The sequence below is a fragment of the Artemia franciscana genome, chromosome 13 (genome assembly GCF_032884065.1).
Source record: "Artemia franciscana chromosome 13, ASM3288406v1, whole genome shotgun sequence".
In the NCBI taxonomy this organism is placed as follows: domain Eukaryota; kingdom Metazoa; phylum Arthropoda; class Branchiopoda; order Anostraca; family Artemiidae; genus Artemia; species Artemia franciscana.
In genome coordinates, this window is record NC_088875.1 from 1,070,755 (window position 1) to 1,089,734 (window position 18,980).

The window sequence follows — 18,980 nt, forward strand, 5'->3', positions numbered from 1 at the left end:
AGATAACTGGAAGAATTTTTTTCTCTATTAAGGGCAAGGACAAATGTGCTGTGGTTTTCTCCTTATATGCTGTGGCCTGAAAAGGACCATTAGACTTGAAAAGGGCTGATGTGTGCATTAGTGCCAATTCACCAAAAATTTAGAAAATAAGCAATGATTTTTGTTGTTGTTTTTATTTTAGTGTGGGCATAAAAGATGATTTTTCAAATGTAGGAGAGAAGGCAGTTTAGCTGCACAACTCCCCTGACTCCTCCCAATTAATGCCCAAGAAGTGTTAGTAAGAAAAATTAGCAATGTCCTAAATTGTGATTTCCTTCAGTTTTGGCCAACCTAAAAAAAATGTTTTCTCCTGCCTTATCAAAGAAAAAAAATGCATGTTGCCTCTGAACAATAGTCATTATAGCTCATTGCATTGGAAAAGTTTCACAGATCTTCTTATTTCAGGTCTATTCAAAATAAAATCATTTTTTTTTAATTTTCCACCTCCTGTGGAAACCAATTGGTAACCCCGCCTCCTAAGGGTTGGAAATGTAAGCAACTATGACAGCCATGACCAGTGAAAATATTTATGGTTTTTATAAAATTAGAGCAGTTAGGCCTTAAGTTTCAAATAAAAATCAGAGTTTAGAGCATGAAAATTTAGAATTTGAATATTAAAAAAGATAAAAAAAAAGAGGTTTATTATCTATTCAAAATAAAATCCATATTTCTAGAACTCAAAAACGTATGTTTTTCATGTTTTTTAATCTCCCACCTCCTGTGGAAACCGACTGATAACCCACTGCTTAACGGTTGGAAATACAAGCAGCTATGACAGCCATTTCCAGTAAAGAAATTTGTGGTTTTCTAAATTTCAATAGTTAGGCCTAAAGTTTCATACAAAAATCAGAAGTTACAGCATAAAAATAAAGAATTTGAATATTAAAAAAAGAGCAAGAAATAGATTTATTATCTATTCAGAATAAAATCCACATTTCTAGAACAAATGTCACCCAAAAACGTTAGTTCTTCATGTTTTTTAACCTCCTATGGAAACCAATTGATAACCTCACCTTATAGGGGCTGGAAATGTAAGCAACTATGACAGCCATGACCAGTAGAAAAATTTATGGTTTTTTCTAAAATTACAGCAGTTAGGCCTTAAATTTTAAATAAAATCAGAATTTAGAGCATGGAAATAAAGAATTTGAATATTAAAAACAGCAAGAAAGAGACAAGGAGTGTGTCTGTTGATGATGTGTTAAAAAATGGACCTCTATCAAAGAAGGTCAAATAGTGTTAGAATTTGCAGTGTCAAGGAAGAGAATGAAAAAGCGCATAATTTTTATGTTTCTTCTCTAAATGTATTAAAAACACAACAACAACAAAAACCCCTGCTACCAGGAAATATTGTAGTTTATAATCCTATAGTTGAAAGTATGGGACCTAAAAGTTGTTCTGTAATTGTTATGAAATGTCATGACCACCCAATGCTTTCATTTTTAGACCTAAGGAATCCCAACCAACTTATAAATCAAAGCAAACCAACCAACCAAATAAAAGCATTTAAAAATTGTTTTTGTTTCAGCATGACTGTGTATAATATGTACATTTTTTCAAAGGATGGAAGAATGCTGTTCTACCATGAATGGCAAAGGAAGAAAAAATCTCGACAGAGTATTGAACAGGTGGGGCTTATGGTTTATGTATATGGTTTGGTTTATGGTTATGTATGGTTTATGTTTACGGGTATGGGCTTTGTGGGCTTATGGAAGAATGCTGTTCTACCATGAATGGCAAAGGAAGAAGAAATCTCGACAGAGTATTGAACAGGTGGGGCTTATGGTTTATGTATATGGTTTGGTTTATGGTTATGTTTGGTTTATGTTTACGGGTATGGGCTTTGTGGGCTTATGGAAGAATGCTGTTCTATCATGAATGGCAAAGGAAGAAGAAATCTCGACAGAGTATTGAACAGGTGGGGTTTATGGTTTATGTATATGGTTTGGTTTATGGTTATGTATGGTTTATGTTTACGGGTATGGGCTTTGTGGGCTTATGGAAGAATGCTGTTCTATCATGAATGGCAAAGGAAGAAGAAATCTCGACAGAATATTGAACAGGTGGGGTTTATGGTTTATGTATATGGTTATGTATATGGTTTGGTTTATGGTTATGTACGGTTTATGTTTACGGGTATGGGCTTTGTGGGCTTATGGAAGAATGCTGTTCTATCATGAATGGCAAAGGAAGAAGAAATCTCGACAGAGTATTGAACAGGTGGGGCTTATGGTTTATGTATATGGTTTGGTTTATGGTTATGTATGGTTTATGTTTACAGGTATGGGCTTTGTGGGCTTTTGGAAGAATGCTGTTCTATCATGAATGGCAAAGGAAGAAGAAATCTCGAAAGAGTATTGAACAGGTGGGGTTTATATTAACGGCTTTGAAAATAGATGTTTTTTGGAGTAAGCTACTACCCATGAAAACCATCTTGACTCATGGACCTAAACTGCCATGCTTAGGGTGAAAAATATATGTCATAATGAATATAATAATGAAGCTCCCTGTTGTAATCAGTTTATGTATTTGACCCTTTTCAGAGTAATTCTGAACCATTAAAAGTGAGCTACTGCATCCCTATTGATTAAACTGATAGAGAAAATCTGTTTAAGTCTAAAATGGGCATTTATAGAAACCATGGCATTAGGCAGTGAATACTTGAGGGAACCATCTACCCCAAAGTACCAAAGGACAGAGTAAACTGACAAAAAAGTTAGAACTACTATGTGTGAAAATTTAGCAAAAAGTAAACTAAAAGTATATGGCCCCAAACAGTTTAGAAGTTGAAGCTTCATTTGAACTTGTTTTTATTTTTGGGAATAATCTAAAAGTTAATTTAGGAATTTACAGACAAAAGTGTTGTCAAATTTATCCAATAAGTTTTTAATTATTTATTTTCACCATTCAACGTGGCAACACTGGCAAAAATGAGCCATTGCCCTAAAAACTTGAAAATTTGGAATGAACCAAAAAAACTTGGAAAATGATGGTGTTTGGGATGGACCCAGAGAGAACAAAGGTTTTTATTTTGTTATCTTTGGTACTTGATAGTTTTGACAGTAATTCTACACCCTTAAAAATCAATCCAAATCATTTCTGTTAAGGAATTGAAGTGATCTAAGTCATAGAATGTTTCATTCACCTAAAGTCATGGACTTCAACAATCTATGACTTTAGGTAGTGAGCACTTACATAGTGCATCAATTCACTAATTTGTAAGGGGCGGGGGCAAATTTTGTCTTTAAAAGTCCAGGGGAGAAAAGATTTCGCTGCTTTTATTTTTCTTCAATGAAGTATCAAAAAGGGTATTTTATAATGAAAACAAAAAAAAATGTATTTTTAAAAATCTCAGGAGAAAGGGGGAGGGGACAAAAAAAAATTAAGTTCGCGCACCCGAGGGAAACCATCTACTTTAGCCACTTAAGATACGTCTTATTTGGATAGTCAGTTTGTATTGTTTCCAAGTACAAGATAAATTTTTGTTCTAATTTGTAATAGTTTGATTGGATCCTTATGTGTATTAAACAAAAAAAAATCACAAGTTTGTTCAACTGAAAGTAAGGAGTATCATAAAAAAAACGACTACCCTCCCTCTCAATCCCTTGCTTGTTATCCTGATTTTTAAGTGATTTTTTTAGGGATTCAGAAGGTGGCAGCCCCCTCATACAGGGAATAAATTCTGTTCGTTTTAAGTTTTAATGTTGCTCCTTACTTTCAGTTGAAAAAAGTGTTCTTTTCTTTAATTTTGATAATTTTTCAAATAATGCTAGTAAATTTGCCTCCTATCTCTGTGGAAAATCTTTCTGAAAAATCCCCCTTGACAAAAATTCCTCCTGTGGATCGTTCCCCATGGAAGATTCCTTCCGCGTAAAATCACCGTTTTGTAGTTCTAATATTTTCAACTTCTTTCAAATATAGTACAAAGTTTGTTTCTCTTCTTTCATGCTAAAATCTGTGTTTACAAAATGGTATTCTTAATGTGTTTGAAATCCCCAAACAAATTTTATTTTTATGCATTAACTGTTGAGCTACTGTTTTGGGGAAAGCAAACATTGTGAAATCAGTAAGTAATTTTTTTCAGACTCTTGATAGTTTTTTTTATTTTTTTATTTTTTTATTTATTTTTTATTTTTCTTTTACAAAGAGGGATATTGACATAGATTGAATTAATTTCAAAATATTGAAAGTAAATCGTTTGTATTTTACTGATTAAAAATAGACGAGTTAAATACAAAAAAGGCATTGATTTGAAATAAAATGTGCAAACACACTGGAGGAGTTGCTCTTGATTACAACAAAATAAGCTTCAACATTAAAAGGCTGACGATTGTTTACAACTGCAGCACAATACATAAATGTTTCCCCGAATTTAGAAATACCATTTGGTTTGGTGATATCTGGTAACAACATTCATTTTTTAGTTTTACCATTTGAGTTCGCGGGTAAACTATGAACAACCTTTAAGTTCTTGCTTGTAAGTTTGTGAAAATAGAGTTATGCATAGGGAGGAGGTAAAAGAATTAAAAAAAAATACCACAATACACACGATTTGAATAAGATATCTCGAAGATGTGAAAGTAAAATCGGAATTTTCGGGGATGGGTGTAATCACTTATTCCCCTTATGTATGGCTGGTTCGCAGTTATGTCTTAATGATCTAGCAAATCTGATATAACACTTTCAAAAACCCCAAAAAACTTGCCCTTTTTAAATATGTTAAAACTTCACTCAGAAGAACCAGTCAGGTGGAACGTAATTTCACACTGGAAAGTAAATTAGTTCTTAAAAAGACTGGGTTTTTCCCCCAGAAACTACATATTCCTCAAAAATAATGTGATTGGATTTCGAAAATAAATCATAGAAATGAACCAATGAAAGTAAAGCATAATTTTTTACCATGGGATTATTGCAACAGCAACGCCCTATGCAATAGCGACGCCCTATGCAACAGCAACGGCTCTGGAGGATCTTTAATAATAATAATAATAATTTATTTATTTATAACCCACATCATAAAAAGTTATGGCAGTTGTGGAGCAACAAAAAGAAAAAAAAATACACTGCAAACAAAATATACTACAAGTAGAAAAAACACTACGCTACAATGAGATTAACCGAACAGACGGACCAAATGGATGATGAGGCGATAAACGATAAAAGCTGATTCCGTCAACCTTTCATGCAGGAGAGCCAACTTTTCACTTATGTCAGGGACATCAAACTTACGAATTATCTTCCCATTGCTATACCAAGGGGGGAGATAAAGTAAAAATTTACAATATCTGAAATAAAAAGTCCGAATCTGATTAACATCTTTTTTCTTTAGAAGGGGATAAAGACCAGAAAGATAAAGGACAGATTGATCACAGAATGTAGCATATAGCCTACCCAGTGCACGTCTATTATACTTCCCTCGATTAGCAACTATCTTAGAATAGCCCATTTGAATTTTCTTTTGAACCTCACAAACAGTGTACTGCCGTAGGCAAGAAATTGAATTTGTAACAGTAATACCCAACCACCTAAAGGCGGAAACAAAGGGTATAGAAAAACCGCGACAAGCTAAGGGAGCATTAGAGAAAGTCGGACCATTAAAAACCAGGAATTCACATTTCTCAACATTAAGAGAAAGACCAATTTTAGAAAATAGACGTGAGACTTTTGAGACCATAAACGAGAGACCTTGCTTATTTTTACACAAAAGTAAAAGATCATCCGCATAAGCAAGATAAGAAACATCTGAGAGTCCAATAAAATAATTTGATCTAATTTCATCTAAAATACCAGAAATGCACATTTTGAATATACTAGGTGATAAAACCCCTCCCTGTTTGACACCCCTACATAAACGGACAAACGGAGATCCAGATTTATTAATCCGGAGGAAAGAATTCTCATACCAAAACGAAGAAGAAAAATGACTGAAGATTTACACCATTATTTAAAAGGGGAAAAAAGCTTGACTGTGAACTACATTGTCAAAAGCTTTGGAAAGGTCCAAAGTACATATATAAAGTGGCGACCCCTCAGCCATGCTATTCTTAAGGGCGGAAGAAAGAACACGGTGTGCATGTTGACAACCAATACCAGATTGAAACCCGAATTGATTCAATCCGAAATTTATATTTTGCTTTAAATGAGGAATTAAAATATATTCAAGGATTTTACTCAAGTTACACATAGTGGTTATAGGGCGATAAGATGAACATTGAGAAGGGAGTTTTCCCCGCTTTAGAATTGAGGTGACAGTTCCACAAAGAAAGCTACCCAGAACCAGAGAAGATGTTAAACACATTTGGAACAACAACTGCAAATGAAATAAAAGAATAACACACTTTGGATTTCTATTTTTTACACTATCAATACTATCAGTATCAATGGATGAAGATTTCAATTGTTTAATTGTATTTTCAACAGCAATTATTGATACTGGAATAATACGGCCTTGATGAAGCGAAGGCGGAAGAATTTTAGAAAGTGACCGAGAATAATGTGACTGCACGAAAAAATTAATTTTGGAAAAAATTCCCGAATAGTAAACATACTAAGGTGACCTAGAAATCGAGTCACTATTGTAAAGATCACTTTTATCCATCTTTTCAGAATTGATCAATTTAGACCAATCCTTTTTAGAGGCTGGAAATTCCATACCCTTATAACGAATGAATTTAAGGTACTTCTTATAATCATTCTTTGTTTTCTGCTTTATATCCGCAACAGACCCCATTGTAGGTCTACCACAATCAACCCAAATTCGAAGCCAAAGTTTTGCCTTATTTTTATAATTCTTTAATTCAGGATCGGCAGCCCATATAGATTTCCGCGTTTTTATACGAATACGCACTCCGGGAACCGCAATTTTTCAGCTTCTTTCATACGTCTAATTATATCATCACAATATCTATCATCAATATCTCATCAATATCATCAATATCACAATATCTATCAAGATCACGCTTGCTACCCTTTACTTGCAATTGGAGTAGATGATAAATCACAAGAATACAATTAAGCAATGTAGATAAAGACAATATATATATATATATATAGCAATATCGGCTCTTTTCCAATTACTACATTTAAACCATTTAGAATTCCCAATAGGGGGCAACATTGCAAAGGTTACGTTTCAGTTTAGTAGTAAATGAAAGCGATAGATGGTCAATGTCATCAGTCTCAATATCAACATGAATAATCGAGCATTTTAGCTGTGGCGAACTGATTATATGATCAATATTAGAAACACTACCAGATTGATGGATTTAGGAGTATGATAAATCTTTCTTCAGAATCACGTAAGGGGGCATGCACTCCAATATTTCTCGGGATCGATAACTTTGTTCATCCAAATCCGTATTAAATTCACCAAGAACTATAAAATCAAGTTTATTTTCCTTGACACGATTCATCACGGACTTTAAAGACTTGCATGTAATAGAAAATATATTTATTGACTCCACTGTATTATTTTTATATGGAAGATAAACATTAGCAAACACAGTACTATTTACTCTAACAGCAAGAATGTTCTTATCCGAATAGAAAAGGGATGGGTTCGAAAGATCAATACTTTTTAAAAAAAATACAGGCCAGACCTCCATAAGGGTGGTCACGCGTGGTGACTGCATCAGAAGTAAAAACCGAATGAACAGAGCTTCGATGAAGGAAATTTCTGCTAGAAGCAGTTAACAAGGTTTCTTGCAGGCAGATAAGGTCAAAGTTCTCGTACAGATCGTCAATATAAGCATCTTTATTTTTGTGCTATTGATATTGAGCGATATGATATTTGTAAAGTCATTTAGAGTCTTTGCTTGTAATTTGTAAAATCTTTGTTTTTCTATTTTATTAGGTTATTATCTCTCATTTCCTCAACCTTTCCTGTTATAGGAAGGTAAACTGATGTTCGGCATGCTACATTCCTTGCAGTCTTTTGTTTCTAAGATGTCCCCAGTGAGCGTAAAGGATAAATTTCTTTCCTATAAAACAAATAAGTACTGCCTTACAATGTTGGAACCGCCATCTGGTGTTAAGTTCGTCATCAATACAGATGTCTCTTCCTCTGGTGTCCAGGAGCTTGTACACACTATTTATAAACAGGTTGGATTTTTTTTTTGCATTACATTTAGGTTGTTCAAAAGTAAAGCAGCTCGAATTAAGTTATTTTGGGGAATCTTTACTAGGCCACTGGGAAAATGCTACAGCATAAGCAATCAATTAAAATCGATAATTGAAGATAATATTTAATTGGTAAAGACGAGATATTAATTTCAAAAAAGACTATCACAAGCCCCAAAAGACCGAATTCGCATTTCGAAGTCGTAAAACTATAAAAAAGGCCATAAAAATAGCACAACAACTAAAAAACTGGCTAAAAAATGTCAAAAATAACAAAATCCGAAATGCAAAGCCATTCATCAGTCAAAAAAAAAAAAAAAAAAAAAAAAAAAAAAAAAAAAAGCGGAAAATATCAGCAAGTTAAAAAGGTAAAAACTAAAACAAAGCTAAAAAAGAGTGAGATAAAATTAGTGTTGAAAAGGTTGGAATGTAGACATTTATCATTGAGATTTGCATTCGAGAATTGCATATTCGGCAAGATATTGCTGAGCCCAGTGTATATATATATATACATATATATATATATATATATATATATATATATATATATATATATATATATATATATATATACATATATATATATATATATATATATATATATATATATATATATATATATATATATATATATATATATATATATATATATATATATATATATATATATATATATATATATATATATATATATATATATATATATATATATATATATATATATATATATATATATATATATATATATATATATATATATATACTGCAAATAAGTCTTTGATCAAAATTAATAGTAGGTGAAAAATTTGCCATGTATGAGAAGAAGACCAGTAGTCTTTCCAGCCCCTATTCCAAAAAAGGCGGATTAGTCCTTCCACCATTTACATCATGCACTTTTCGCATAGCTTCGAAGAGAAGATCTCTCTGAGAGGCAAAGCTGGCCTAACTTTCCAACACGCTATGATAGGTCTTAAAGGGGTACCCTGTTTATGTATTTTTGGTAAACCGTAGAGTTTGGGACAGTAACTACCACGGGGAAAAATTTATTGTATAATTGTTACCATTTTGTTTTAGCTGCTTTAATTCATTTACAATATTATTAACAAACTGATCAGTAGGATCATGAGTTATTGTTTTATTTGTAATTGTGTCATTTAGATGCGAAAGAATTTTGTTGTCATAGTCTGTCGTATTCATGACAACAAATGAATTGCTTTTATCTGCTTTAGTTATTATAATAGAAGGATCTTTTCGGAGATTAGATAGCTTTTTTATGTCGTGCAAATTTTCCGGTGTGGAAGTGGTAGTAGGCTTAACCTTTTTTTGGCTGTTATAAAGGGTATTTGTAGGACCAGATCTAACTTCATCAGGGTTAGAAACAGATGGATAGTGTTTATGTAAAGCGGACTCTAGAGAGGAAACTATATCTGCAACAGGAACTTGTTTCGGTAGAAAAGAGAATTTTGGACCTTTTTCCAGTGTTTCGATTTCCAGGGGTTCTGATGTTTTAAAAGATAGGTTAACAATAGCAGGTCCAGGAGTGAATCTTTGAGAATAAATACGGTTTCTCATCGAAGATTCATTTCGCAAGCCTTCCAATTTTTTATAAAGGCGTTCCTTAGACAAGCGAAAATCGTGGCTTAACAAATTCCTTTCTAATCTAACAACTTGAGCAAAATCAACAGTGGACATGTTTTCCAGCAAAAAAGTTTCCAGCGATTTTCTCTCTGACGAAATTATATGTCTGTTTTGTTTTTTGTCCTTAATAATATGGACTAAGGTTTTTAACTGTAGTGTATGGGCGAATTGCGCTTCTTTCCAGGTATTTAAATGTAATTTATATCTTAAAGACTTGGGAATAAGGTTTTCATTTCTACAGGATTCTAAAAATTTCTGTTGATTGATAATATTAGCATGTTTCTTACCTAGACTAATAAAATAAAAGATGTCATAGGTCAACTGCTCCCCATAGGCTAGACGAAAATAGTGACGAAGACCACACTGCCTTTCCATCTTCAGCACAATACGAGAACGAGAGAGAAAATATGTATATATAAATAAACTTACATTAAATTGTGAGAATTAAAACTAATAATGTTTTTTAAAAACTTTGTTTCCATGTATACAAATGTAGATGTGACTATTTCTGAGGAATTATTAAAAAACAAAATAGAAGAAAATTGACACTTAATCGAGGTTTCAGCGACGGGAATTGATTGTGAAGTTTTAATGACTCAGGTTAAAATTTGTACTAAGGTTTCTATGTGTTTTCAATTTCGTGATTCTTTTTATCAGCAAAAAAATGGGTTACCCATGGGGGCACCTTTATCTGGGCCACTGGCAAATATTTATGTCGAAAACCTTGAAAATTGGGCATTAAATTCTTATTTTTAAAGCACATCTATCGGGGTCGTTATATGGATGACGTAATTTCACTTTGGAATTATGGGGAAGCTGAACTTCGGGGCTTCTTAGATCTTAGCTTAGATCTTAGATCTTCTTAGATCATCTTAACAATTATGACCGAAATTTGCAGTTCACCCTAGAAGTTGAAATTGAAAATAAATTACCTTTTTTAGATGTGTTAATTATTTGTAATGCTGATAAACTGGATTTTACTATCTATCGAAAGCCAACTCAAAACAATAGATATCTTCACTTCAATTCAAATCACCCCTCACAAGTTAAAAGAGCAGTTGTAACTTCCCTCATTGATGGTGCCCTGAATATTTGCTCTGATTCGTATATAAATGCTGAAATAAACTTTATCGGAGATATTCTTTTTGGTAATGGATACCCCATTCCTTTTGTCAATAAGATAATTAACCGTAGAATAAAAAGATATTCTTGTAAAATCGAAGAAGATATTTCACAGTATGAGGCTACTGATAAGCCCTCAAATATTGTCTATCTTCCGTATATACCAAAAATCACAACAAAATTAATATTTGCACAAAAAATAATCTGTACGTAGTTTTTACTAATAATTTTAAAATAATTAATTTCTTAAATTCCGGTAAAGATAAGACCCCAGATACTCGCCAAAGAGGGGTCTATCAAATACCCTGTGATTGTGGAAATTACTATGTCGGCAGGACACATAGGAATTTAGAAAAGTGGTTACAACAGCACAAAAAAGACATAGAAAAGGCATTAATCTCAAATAGTTCCAACAACTCCTTTGATTCTGCTTTAGGTTGGCATATATTTAATAATCCGTCCCATACGATGGTCTCAAAATAGATAATAATATTTCTTTGAACAGGGACTTAGGGGAATACTCACTAAATTCTTTATACTCAAATTTAATTAAAAAATTTCTAACAAAATATTTTACTAAACCAATTTATAATAGTATTGAACCAGCTACAAAAAGGCCTTTGAGATAGGCTGCAAAAAAAGCAAGGTTGGCTCTGAGAAATTGCATTTAATCACTTTATTCTCTTTAGTTTGAATGAATTTAAATTCTCCCTTTATTCTTTTTGTCAGTCCTGGTTGAACTTCGTTGAAGTAAGGATGCTAGGGCTGTTTTTTAAAAGAGTTTTTAAAAAACATTGTTAGTTTTAATTCTCAACATTTAATGTAAGCTTATTTATATATACATATTTTCTCTCTCGTTCTCGTATTGTGCTGAAGACGGCCCTTGGACATAGGGCTGAAATATTCACAGAACTGATTTCCATTGTTTTGAAAAGATTTTCCCTATTGTTTCTACTTTGTATTTGTTTGTTGTTGGAAGAAAAAGAAGTTTTTGTCCCACCATCAAAAAGAAACAATTTGTTTCGAAAAAGAAACAAAGGTTCGGCGCTATGTGAGCAAGTCAAAAATGACTCGTTCGATTCTGAACTGAACTTAAAAATGTTTTCAACTTTTTTCATGTCTTAAATCTCATACTTAAAAGAAAAGAAATTTGGTAATGATGTTTTTCATTTTTGACAGCTTTTTGGATTTTGATTCCTTCAGACCTTCAGATTTTTTCCTTCAGATTTAGCAATGGCCTTTGCTTTTGCTGCCCGTATTGGCGTTGTCGCAATTGATGGTCCAAGTTGTTGATTTTCACATCTTATCACGTTTGATATTTCAGGTGCTGGTTCCAAAGAATCATCATTTATAGTAACTGCAACTGCAAGTTTCTGTTTTTTGGGCCTTCCAATAGACGTTATGTTACATAAATAACTGATGCTTTGAAACTCAACAATCTTAATTATGCTATTCATGGAATCATTGAAGAAAGTGTTTATATGATTTCATGTACGATGTCATAAGACATCTATATATGATGTACTAGCATAGTACGTGACGTCGTTTGCAAAAACCAAAATTAGGGCTCTTAACGACTTCTGACCTGTCTAGATGTTTTTTTTTTTTATGCGAGAATTCCCCTAGATACCAGTTTTCTTGAAAAAAGATGGAGCCGTTTTCGAGAAAAATACATAATTCGTTAAGAGCTTTAATTTTGGTTTTGCCAATGACGTCATTTACTATGTTAGTACATTATATAAGCATTTCTTATGACATCATATAAGCATTTTATTATGTGATGTCATGCATTGCGCAAATAAGATTGTTGAGTTTTCAACGCATCAATTATTTATACTATCTTTATAAGTGAGCAATAATTGTGTATTTTTTCTCAAAAATGGTTCAGTATTTTTCAGGAAAATTGGTATCTTGGGATATTCTCGCATAAAAAACGATCTAGATCGGTCGGAAGTCTGGGAAAATTCATTAAGAGCCTTTATTTTGGTTTTTGCAAATGTTAGTACATCATATAAGTATTTCTTATGACTTATTTTCATCATATAAGCATTTTCTTATAAAATGTCATATATAGCGTAAAAAAGATTGTTGAGTTTCCAACGCAACAGTTATTTATATAATATAATGTCTGTTCGAAGGCCCAAAAACGAAAATTTGCAGATGCAGTTACTATAAATGATGTCGCTTTGGAACCAGCACCTGAAATATCAAACGTGATAAGATGTGAAATTCAACAGAGGCCTATATATATATACTAGCTGTTGGTAGGTATATACACCTAGTTGGTGGGGGCGCTTCGCGCCCCCCCAGGCCCCCCCCCCCCGCACGTAAGTCGTTACGCGTCATATTAGTTACGTGCCATTGTAGTTGTGTCCCTGTGTCCCACCTGTGATATATATGATATATATATATATATATATATATATATATATATATATATATATATACAACATTCTTCGCTGTCCCATTGTCTGTGCTTATAAATAGATTGTCAAGTTTACCGACTCTTGAACATGCAACATATAATTGTCAATGGGAAAACAATCCATATTCAGATCTATACCGCATTTTTTTAATGATTGCCCTTGAGCTTTGTTGATGGTGATTGCTAATCGATTATTCCCTGTGTCCCCGTCGTCGTTTATATATCCCCCTATACCCTTCCGGCGTCCCCGCTATAGTTGTGTCCCTGTGTCCCGGTCGTCATTTATATTCCCTGTGTCCTGGTCGTCATTTGTGTCCCGGTGTCTCGGTCTGTAATTTTTCTTTGAGTGTCCCGGTCGTCACTTATATTCCCTGTGTCCCGGTCGTCATTTGTGTCCCGGTCTGTAATTTCTCTTTGAGTGTCCCGTTCGTCATTTGTATTCCTTGTGTCTCGATGTCCCGGTCTGTAACGTCATAAAGTCTTCAATGGCTCTGGTGGTGCAGCCAGTTGAGGAATTTTAACTTTTCCTGAGGCGCAACACATTCCCATTGTTTCACCATTAAATTTCAAGGCCTTGCAATAGGGACAAATTTTAGACATAGTCCCGATTTGAACATATCTACTCAAGCTATAATCATCGACTGGGCTGTACCTGAATGCCAGGCGATAATTTTGACGTTGCTCTTGTGATTCCTCGGCACGCTTTCTTTTGGCATTATCTCTTTGAGCCGCAAGCCTGTTTTCACGTTGTTCTTGTGATTCCTCGGCATGCTTTCTTTTGGCATTATCTCTTTGAGCCGCAAGCCTGTTTTCACGTTGTTCTTGTGATTCCTCGGCATGATTTTTTTTGGTAATTTCTCTTTTTGCCTCAAGCCTGTTTTAAGGTTGTTCTTGTGATTCCTCGGCATGCTTTGTTTTAGTATTATCCCTTTGAGCCGCGAGCCTGTTTTCACGTTGTTCTTGTGATTCCTCGGCACGCTTTGTTTTAGTATTATCCCTTTGAGCCGCGAGCCTGTTTTCACGTTGTTCTTGTGATTCCTCGGCATGATTTTTTTTGTAATTTCTCTTTTTGCCTCAAGCCTGTTTTCACGTTGTTCTTGTGATTCCTCGGCACGCTTTCTTTTGGCATTATCTCTTTGAGCCGCAAGCCTGTTTTCACGTTGTTCTTGTGATTCCTCGGCTTGATTTTTTTTTGGTAATTTCTCTTTTTGCCTCAAGCCTGTTTTCACGTTGTTCTTGTGATTCCTCGGCACGCTTTCTTTTGGTATTATCCCTTTGAGCCGCAAGCCTGTTTTCACGTTGTTCTTGTGATTCCTCGGCACGATTTTTTTGGTAATTTCTCTTTGAGACGCAAGCCTGTTTTCACGTTGTTCTTGTGATTCCTCGGCACGCTTTCTTTTCTTACTTTTTTTTCTTTTCTTTACTTACTTTTAGCCGCAAGCCTTTTGGCATTAACTCTTTGAGCCACTTCCTCGGCTGTTTCTTCTGCCATTGTAGTATTTATACTAAAATTTCTCTTTGAATTAACTCTTTGAGCAGCTTCCTCGGCTGTTTCTTCTGCCATTGTAGGATTTATACTAAAATTTAGCTTTGAATCGCCCCCTTATATGCTTATAATGATGTCATATACAAAGCCTTATAATGACGTCATATGCGTACAAACAAACAAACATACAACCTATTAATATCTATCTATCTATCTATCTACATATATAAAAATAAGTTGTCTGTGGGTCTGTCGAGTGGCGTCATGTCATCATGTCGTCATGAAGTTAGTTGTCGTCATGTTTGTTATGACGATGACGGCGAAGTCCCCCCACCAACTAGGTGTTGGGTTGGCGCGAAGCGCCACCCCAACAGCTAGTATATATAAAAAATAAGTTGTTTGTTTGTGTGTCTGTCGACTGACGTCATGTTTGTGTGTCGACTGACGCCATGTTTGTCGACTGACGTCATTATAAAGATTGAGCTGTATGTCGTCATGAAGTTGTTTGTCGACTGACGTCATGAAGTTGTTTGTCGACTGACGTCATGTTTGTCGACTGACGAAATTACAGACCGGGACACCGGGACACAAATGACGACCGGGACACCGGGACACAGGGAACATAAATGACGACCGGGACACTCAAATAGAAATTACAGACTGGGACACCGGGACACAAATAACGACCGGGACATATAAATGACGGCCGGGGCACTCAAAGATAAATTACAGACCGGGACACCGGGACACAAATGACGACCGGGACACAGGGAAAATAAATGACGACCGGGACGCTCAAAGAGAAATTACAGACTGGGACACTGGAACACAAATGAGGACCGGGATACTGGGAATATAAATGACGACCGGGACACAGGGACACAACTGCAACGGGGACGCTGGGGGCACAGGGGGATATATAAATGACGACGGGGACACAGGGAATGTTCGATTAGCAATCACCATCAACAAAGCTCAAGTGCAATCGTTAGAAAAATGCGGTATAGTTCTGAATACGGATTGTTTTCCCATGGACAATTATTATGTTGCATGTTCAAGAGTTGGTAAACCTGACAATCTATTTATATGGACAGACAATGTGACAGCAAAGAATGTTGTATATTCGCAAGTTTTACGTAGTTAAAATATATATATATATATATATATATATATATATATATATATATATATATATATATATATATATATATATATATATATATATATATATATATATATATATATATATATATAGTATATATATATATATATATATATATATATATATATATATATATATATATATATATATATATATATATATATATATATATATATATATATATATAAATAAGTTGTCTGTCTGTGTGTCTGTCTGTCTGTCAGGTGACGTCATGTTTCTGTGTTGACTGACGTCATCAAGTTAGTTGTCGTCATTTTTGCTACGACAGTGACGTCATTCAAGATATTTAAGACATATGTTCACGTAGAAATCTATTAATGTTTAAGTTTAAAATGACTGATGAACTTACAATGGCAAAAGCCGATGAAGATGCTCAAAGAGTCTATGCCAAAAAACTTGCTGCTGATAGAGAAAGTCAGAAAAGAAAGCGTGCCGAGGAATCAAAAGAACAGTAAGGAAACAGGCTTGAGGCTGATAGAGAAAGAAAGAACAGAAAGCGTGCCGAGGAATCAAAAGAACAGCAAGGAAACAGGCTTGAGGCTGATAGAGAAAGAAAGAACAGAAAGCGTGCCGAGGAATCAAAAGAACAGCAAGGAAACAGGCTTGAGGCTGATAGAGAAAGAAAGAACAGAAAGCGTGCCGAGGAACTACCAGAGCAACGCGGAAGCAGACTTGCTGCTAAAAGAGAAAGTGAAAAAAGAAGGCGTGCCGAGGAATTACAAGAACAGCAAGAAATCAGGCTTGCTGCTGATAGAGAAAGTAAGAAAAGAAAGCGTGCCGAGGAATCACAAGAACAGCAAGAAATCAGGCTTGCTGCTGATAGAGAAAGTAAGAAAACAAAGCGTGCCGAGGAATCAGAGCAACCTGAAAGCTATCGCCTGGCATTCAGGTACAACACAGTCGATGATTATAGCTTGAGTAGATGTGTTCAAATCGGGACAATGTCTAAAATTTGTTCCTATTGCAAGGCCTTGAAATTCAAGGCCTTGAAATTCAATGGTGAAACAATGGGAATGTGTTGCGCCTCAGGAAAAGTTAAACTTCCTCTATTAGCTGCACCACCAGAGCCATTGAAGACTTTCCTTACTGGAACTACGTCAGAATTTAAGCGTTTTTTGTCACAAATCAGAAAATACAACTCATGTTTCCAAATGACGTCGTTTGGAGCCCAAATCGAAAATCCAGATCAATTTATGTCTACTTTCAAAGTAAAAGGGCAAATTTATCATAGAGCAGGGTCCCTTCTACCATTCTCAGGCGAGAATCATAAATTTTTACAATTGTACTTCATCAGTGATAGAAATTCTGAATTGAATGCACGTTGCGAAATTTCTCCCAACTTTGAAAGGACAATCGTTTCCCAATTGCAACATCTTTTCCACGAAAATAATAATTTAGTGCGTCTGTTCAAAACAGCCATCGATTTGATGCCCACTGATACGCATAAAATTGTTATTTCCGCTGACAAAACGCCTCCTGGCCAACATGTGCGTAGATACAATGCTCCAACTATCGACGAAGTGGCAATCGTTATGGTCGTTGATCAGTTTTTACCTCGAGATATTATTCTTCATAAGCGAAACGCTCAGTTGTTAAGAAATGCTGAAACTCATCGATGCTACGATGCCCTACAATATCCTATCATTTTTTGGGATGGAGCCGACGGCTATCACTTTAATATTAAATTGATGAATCCAGCCACTAACAAAGAAATGAATAAGAAATGCAGTGCAATGCATTATTATTCCTATAGACTAATGATTCGGCAGGATGAAGAAATTATATTTTAAAATGCCGTGAATTGTTTACCAATTCGTCGTTGATATGTATGCTAAAATTGAATCAGAACGTTTGCTATATATCCGCCTGAATCAGACCAAGCTCCGCTCTGAACAATACATTCATTTGCGAGATGCAGTTATAAAGGACGGTAATACCACAAACGTTGGAAGATTAACAATTTTACCTTCGTCATATGCTGGCAGTCCCCGTCATATGCATGAATATGCTCAAGATGCTATTGCGTATGTTCGTCTCTATGGTCGTCCAGATTTATTTATTACATTTACATGTAATCAATCTTGGGACGAGATACTGCAGCTTTTACTTCAAGGACAATCGGCGGTTCATAGGCATGACATTACGGCCCGTGTCTTCCGGCAAAAGTTGAAATCACTGATAAACTACATAGTAAAACTTGAAGTGTTTGGGTCAGTGCGATGCTGGATGTACTCAGTGGAATGGCAAAAACGAGGTTTGCCACACGCACATATACTAATCTGGCTACATAAAAAAATTACTTCGAACGAAATTGATGATGTGATTTCCGCTCAAATACCTGATAAAAATGTCGATAAGGGGTTACATGATATTATTGTAAAAAATATGATACATGGACCTTGCCGTGCACTGAACGAAAATTCACCATGCATGGCCAAAGGAAGGTGCACAAAGCAATATCCTCGACTTTTAGTATCAAACACAATTACTGGCAATGATGGTTACCCACAATATAGAAGAAGATCTACTGAAGATGGCGGTAAAACAGCAATAATAAAGAAGCGTAACGGTACCACCATCGAAGTAGATAACCAGTGGGTTGTTCCATATTCCCCATTATTATCAAAAACATTTAATGCACACATAAACGTTGAATAATGTAACTCCGTAAAGGCAATCAAATACATATGTAAATACGTCAACAAAGGCAGTGACATGGCAGTTTTTGGCTTGCAGCCCGAAATCAAAGATTTCGACGAAATCGTACAATATCAGGCTGGAAGATACATAAGCAGTAATGAAGCTGTTTGGCGAATTCTTTCATTTCTGATACATGAACGTAGTCCAGCTGTTGTTCACTTAGCGGTACATTTACAGAATGGTCAACGTGTTTATTTCACGGAAACCAACGTGCAACAAAGAGTCCTGAATCCACCGGATACAACATTAACAGCTTTTTTTTCGCTTTG

The 18,980-nt window shown here is 34.8% G+C and overlaps 1 protein-coding gene across 7 annotated transcripts in view; it reads left to right on the forward strand.

Moving 5' to 3' along the window:
* LOC136034359 (trafficking protein particle complex subunit 1-like) overlaps positions 1 to 18,980 on the forward strand; it is a 78,712-nt gene that overhangs the window by 54,246 nt on the left and 5,486 nt on the right. For 4 of the 7 annotated variants that reach the window (XM_065715496.1, XM_065715497.1, XM_065715499.1 and 1 more), the window contains exons 2-3: positions 1,568 to 1,667; positions 7,930 to 8,139. In XM_065715496.1, the coding sequence (XP_065571568.1) occupies positions 1,569 to 1,667; positions 7,930 to 8,139 (309 nt within the window). In that variant the 5' untranslated portion in view covers position 1,568. Of the gene's footprint in view, positions 1 to 1,567; positions 1,668 to 1,986; positions 2,260 to 2,282; positions 2,405 to 7,929; positions 8,140 to 18,980 lie in introns of those variants that run through there. The other 3 variants (XM_065715493.1, XM_065715495.1, XM_065715494.1) reach the window with 3 other exon arrangements.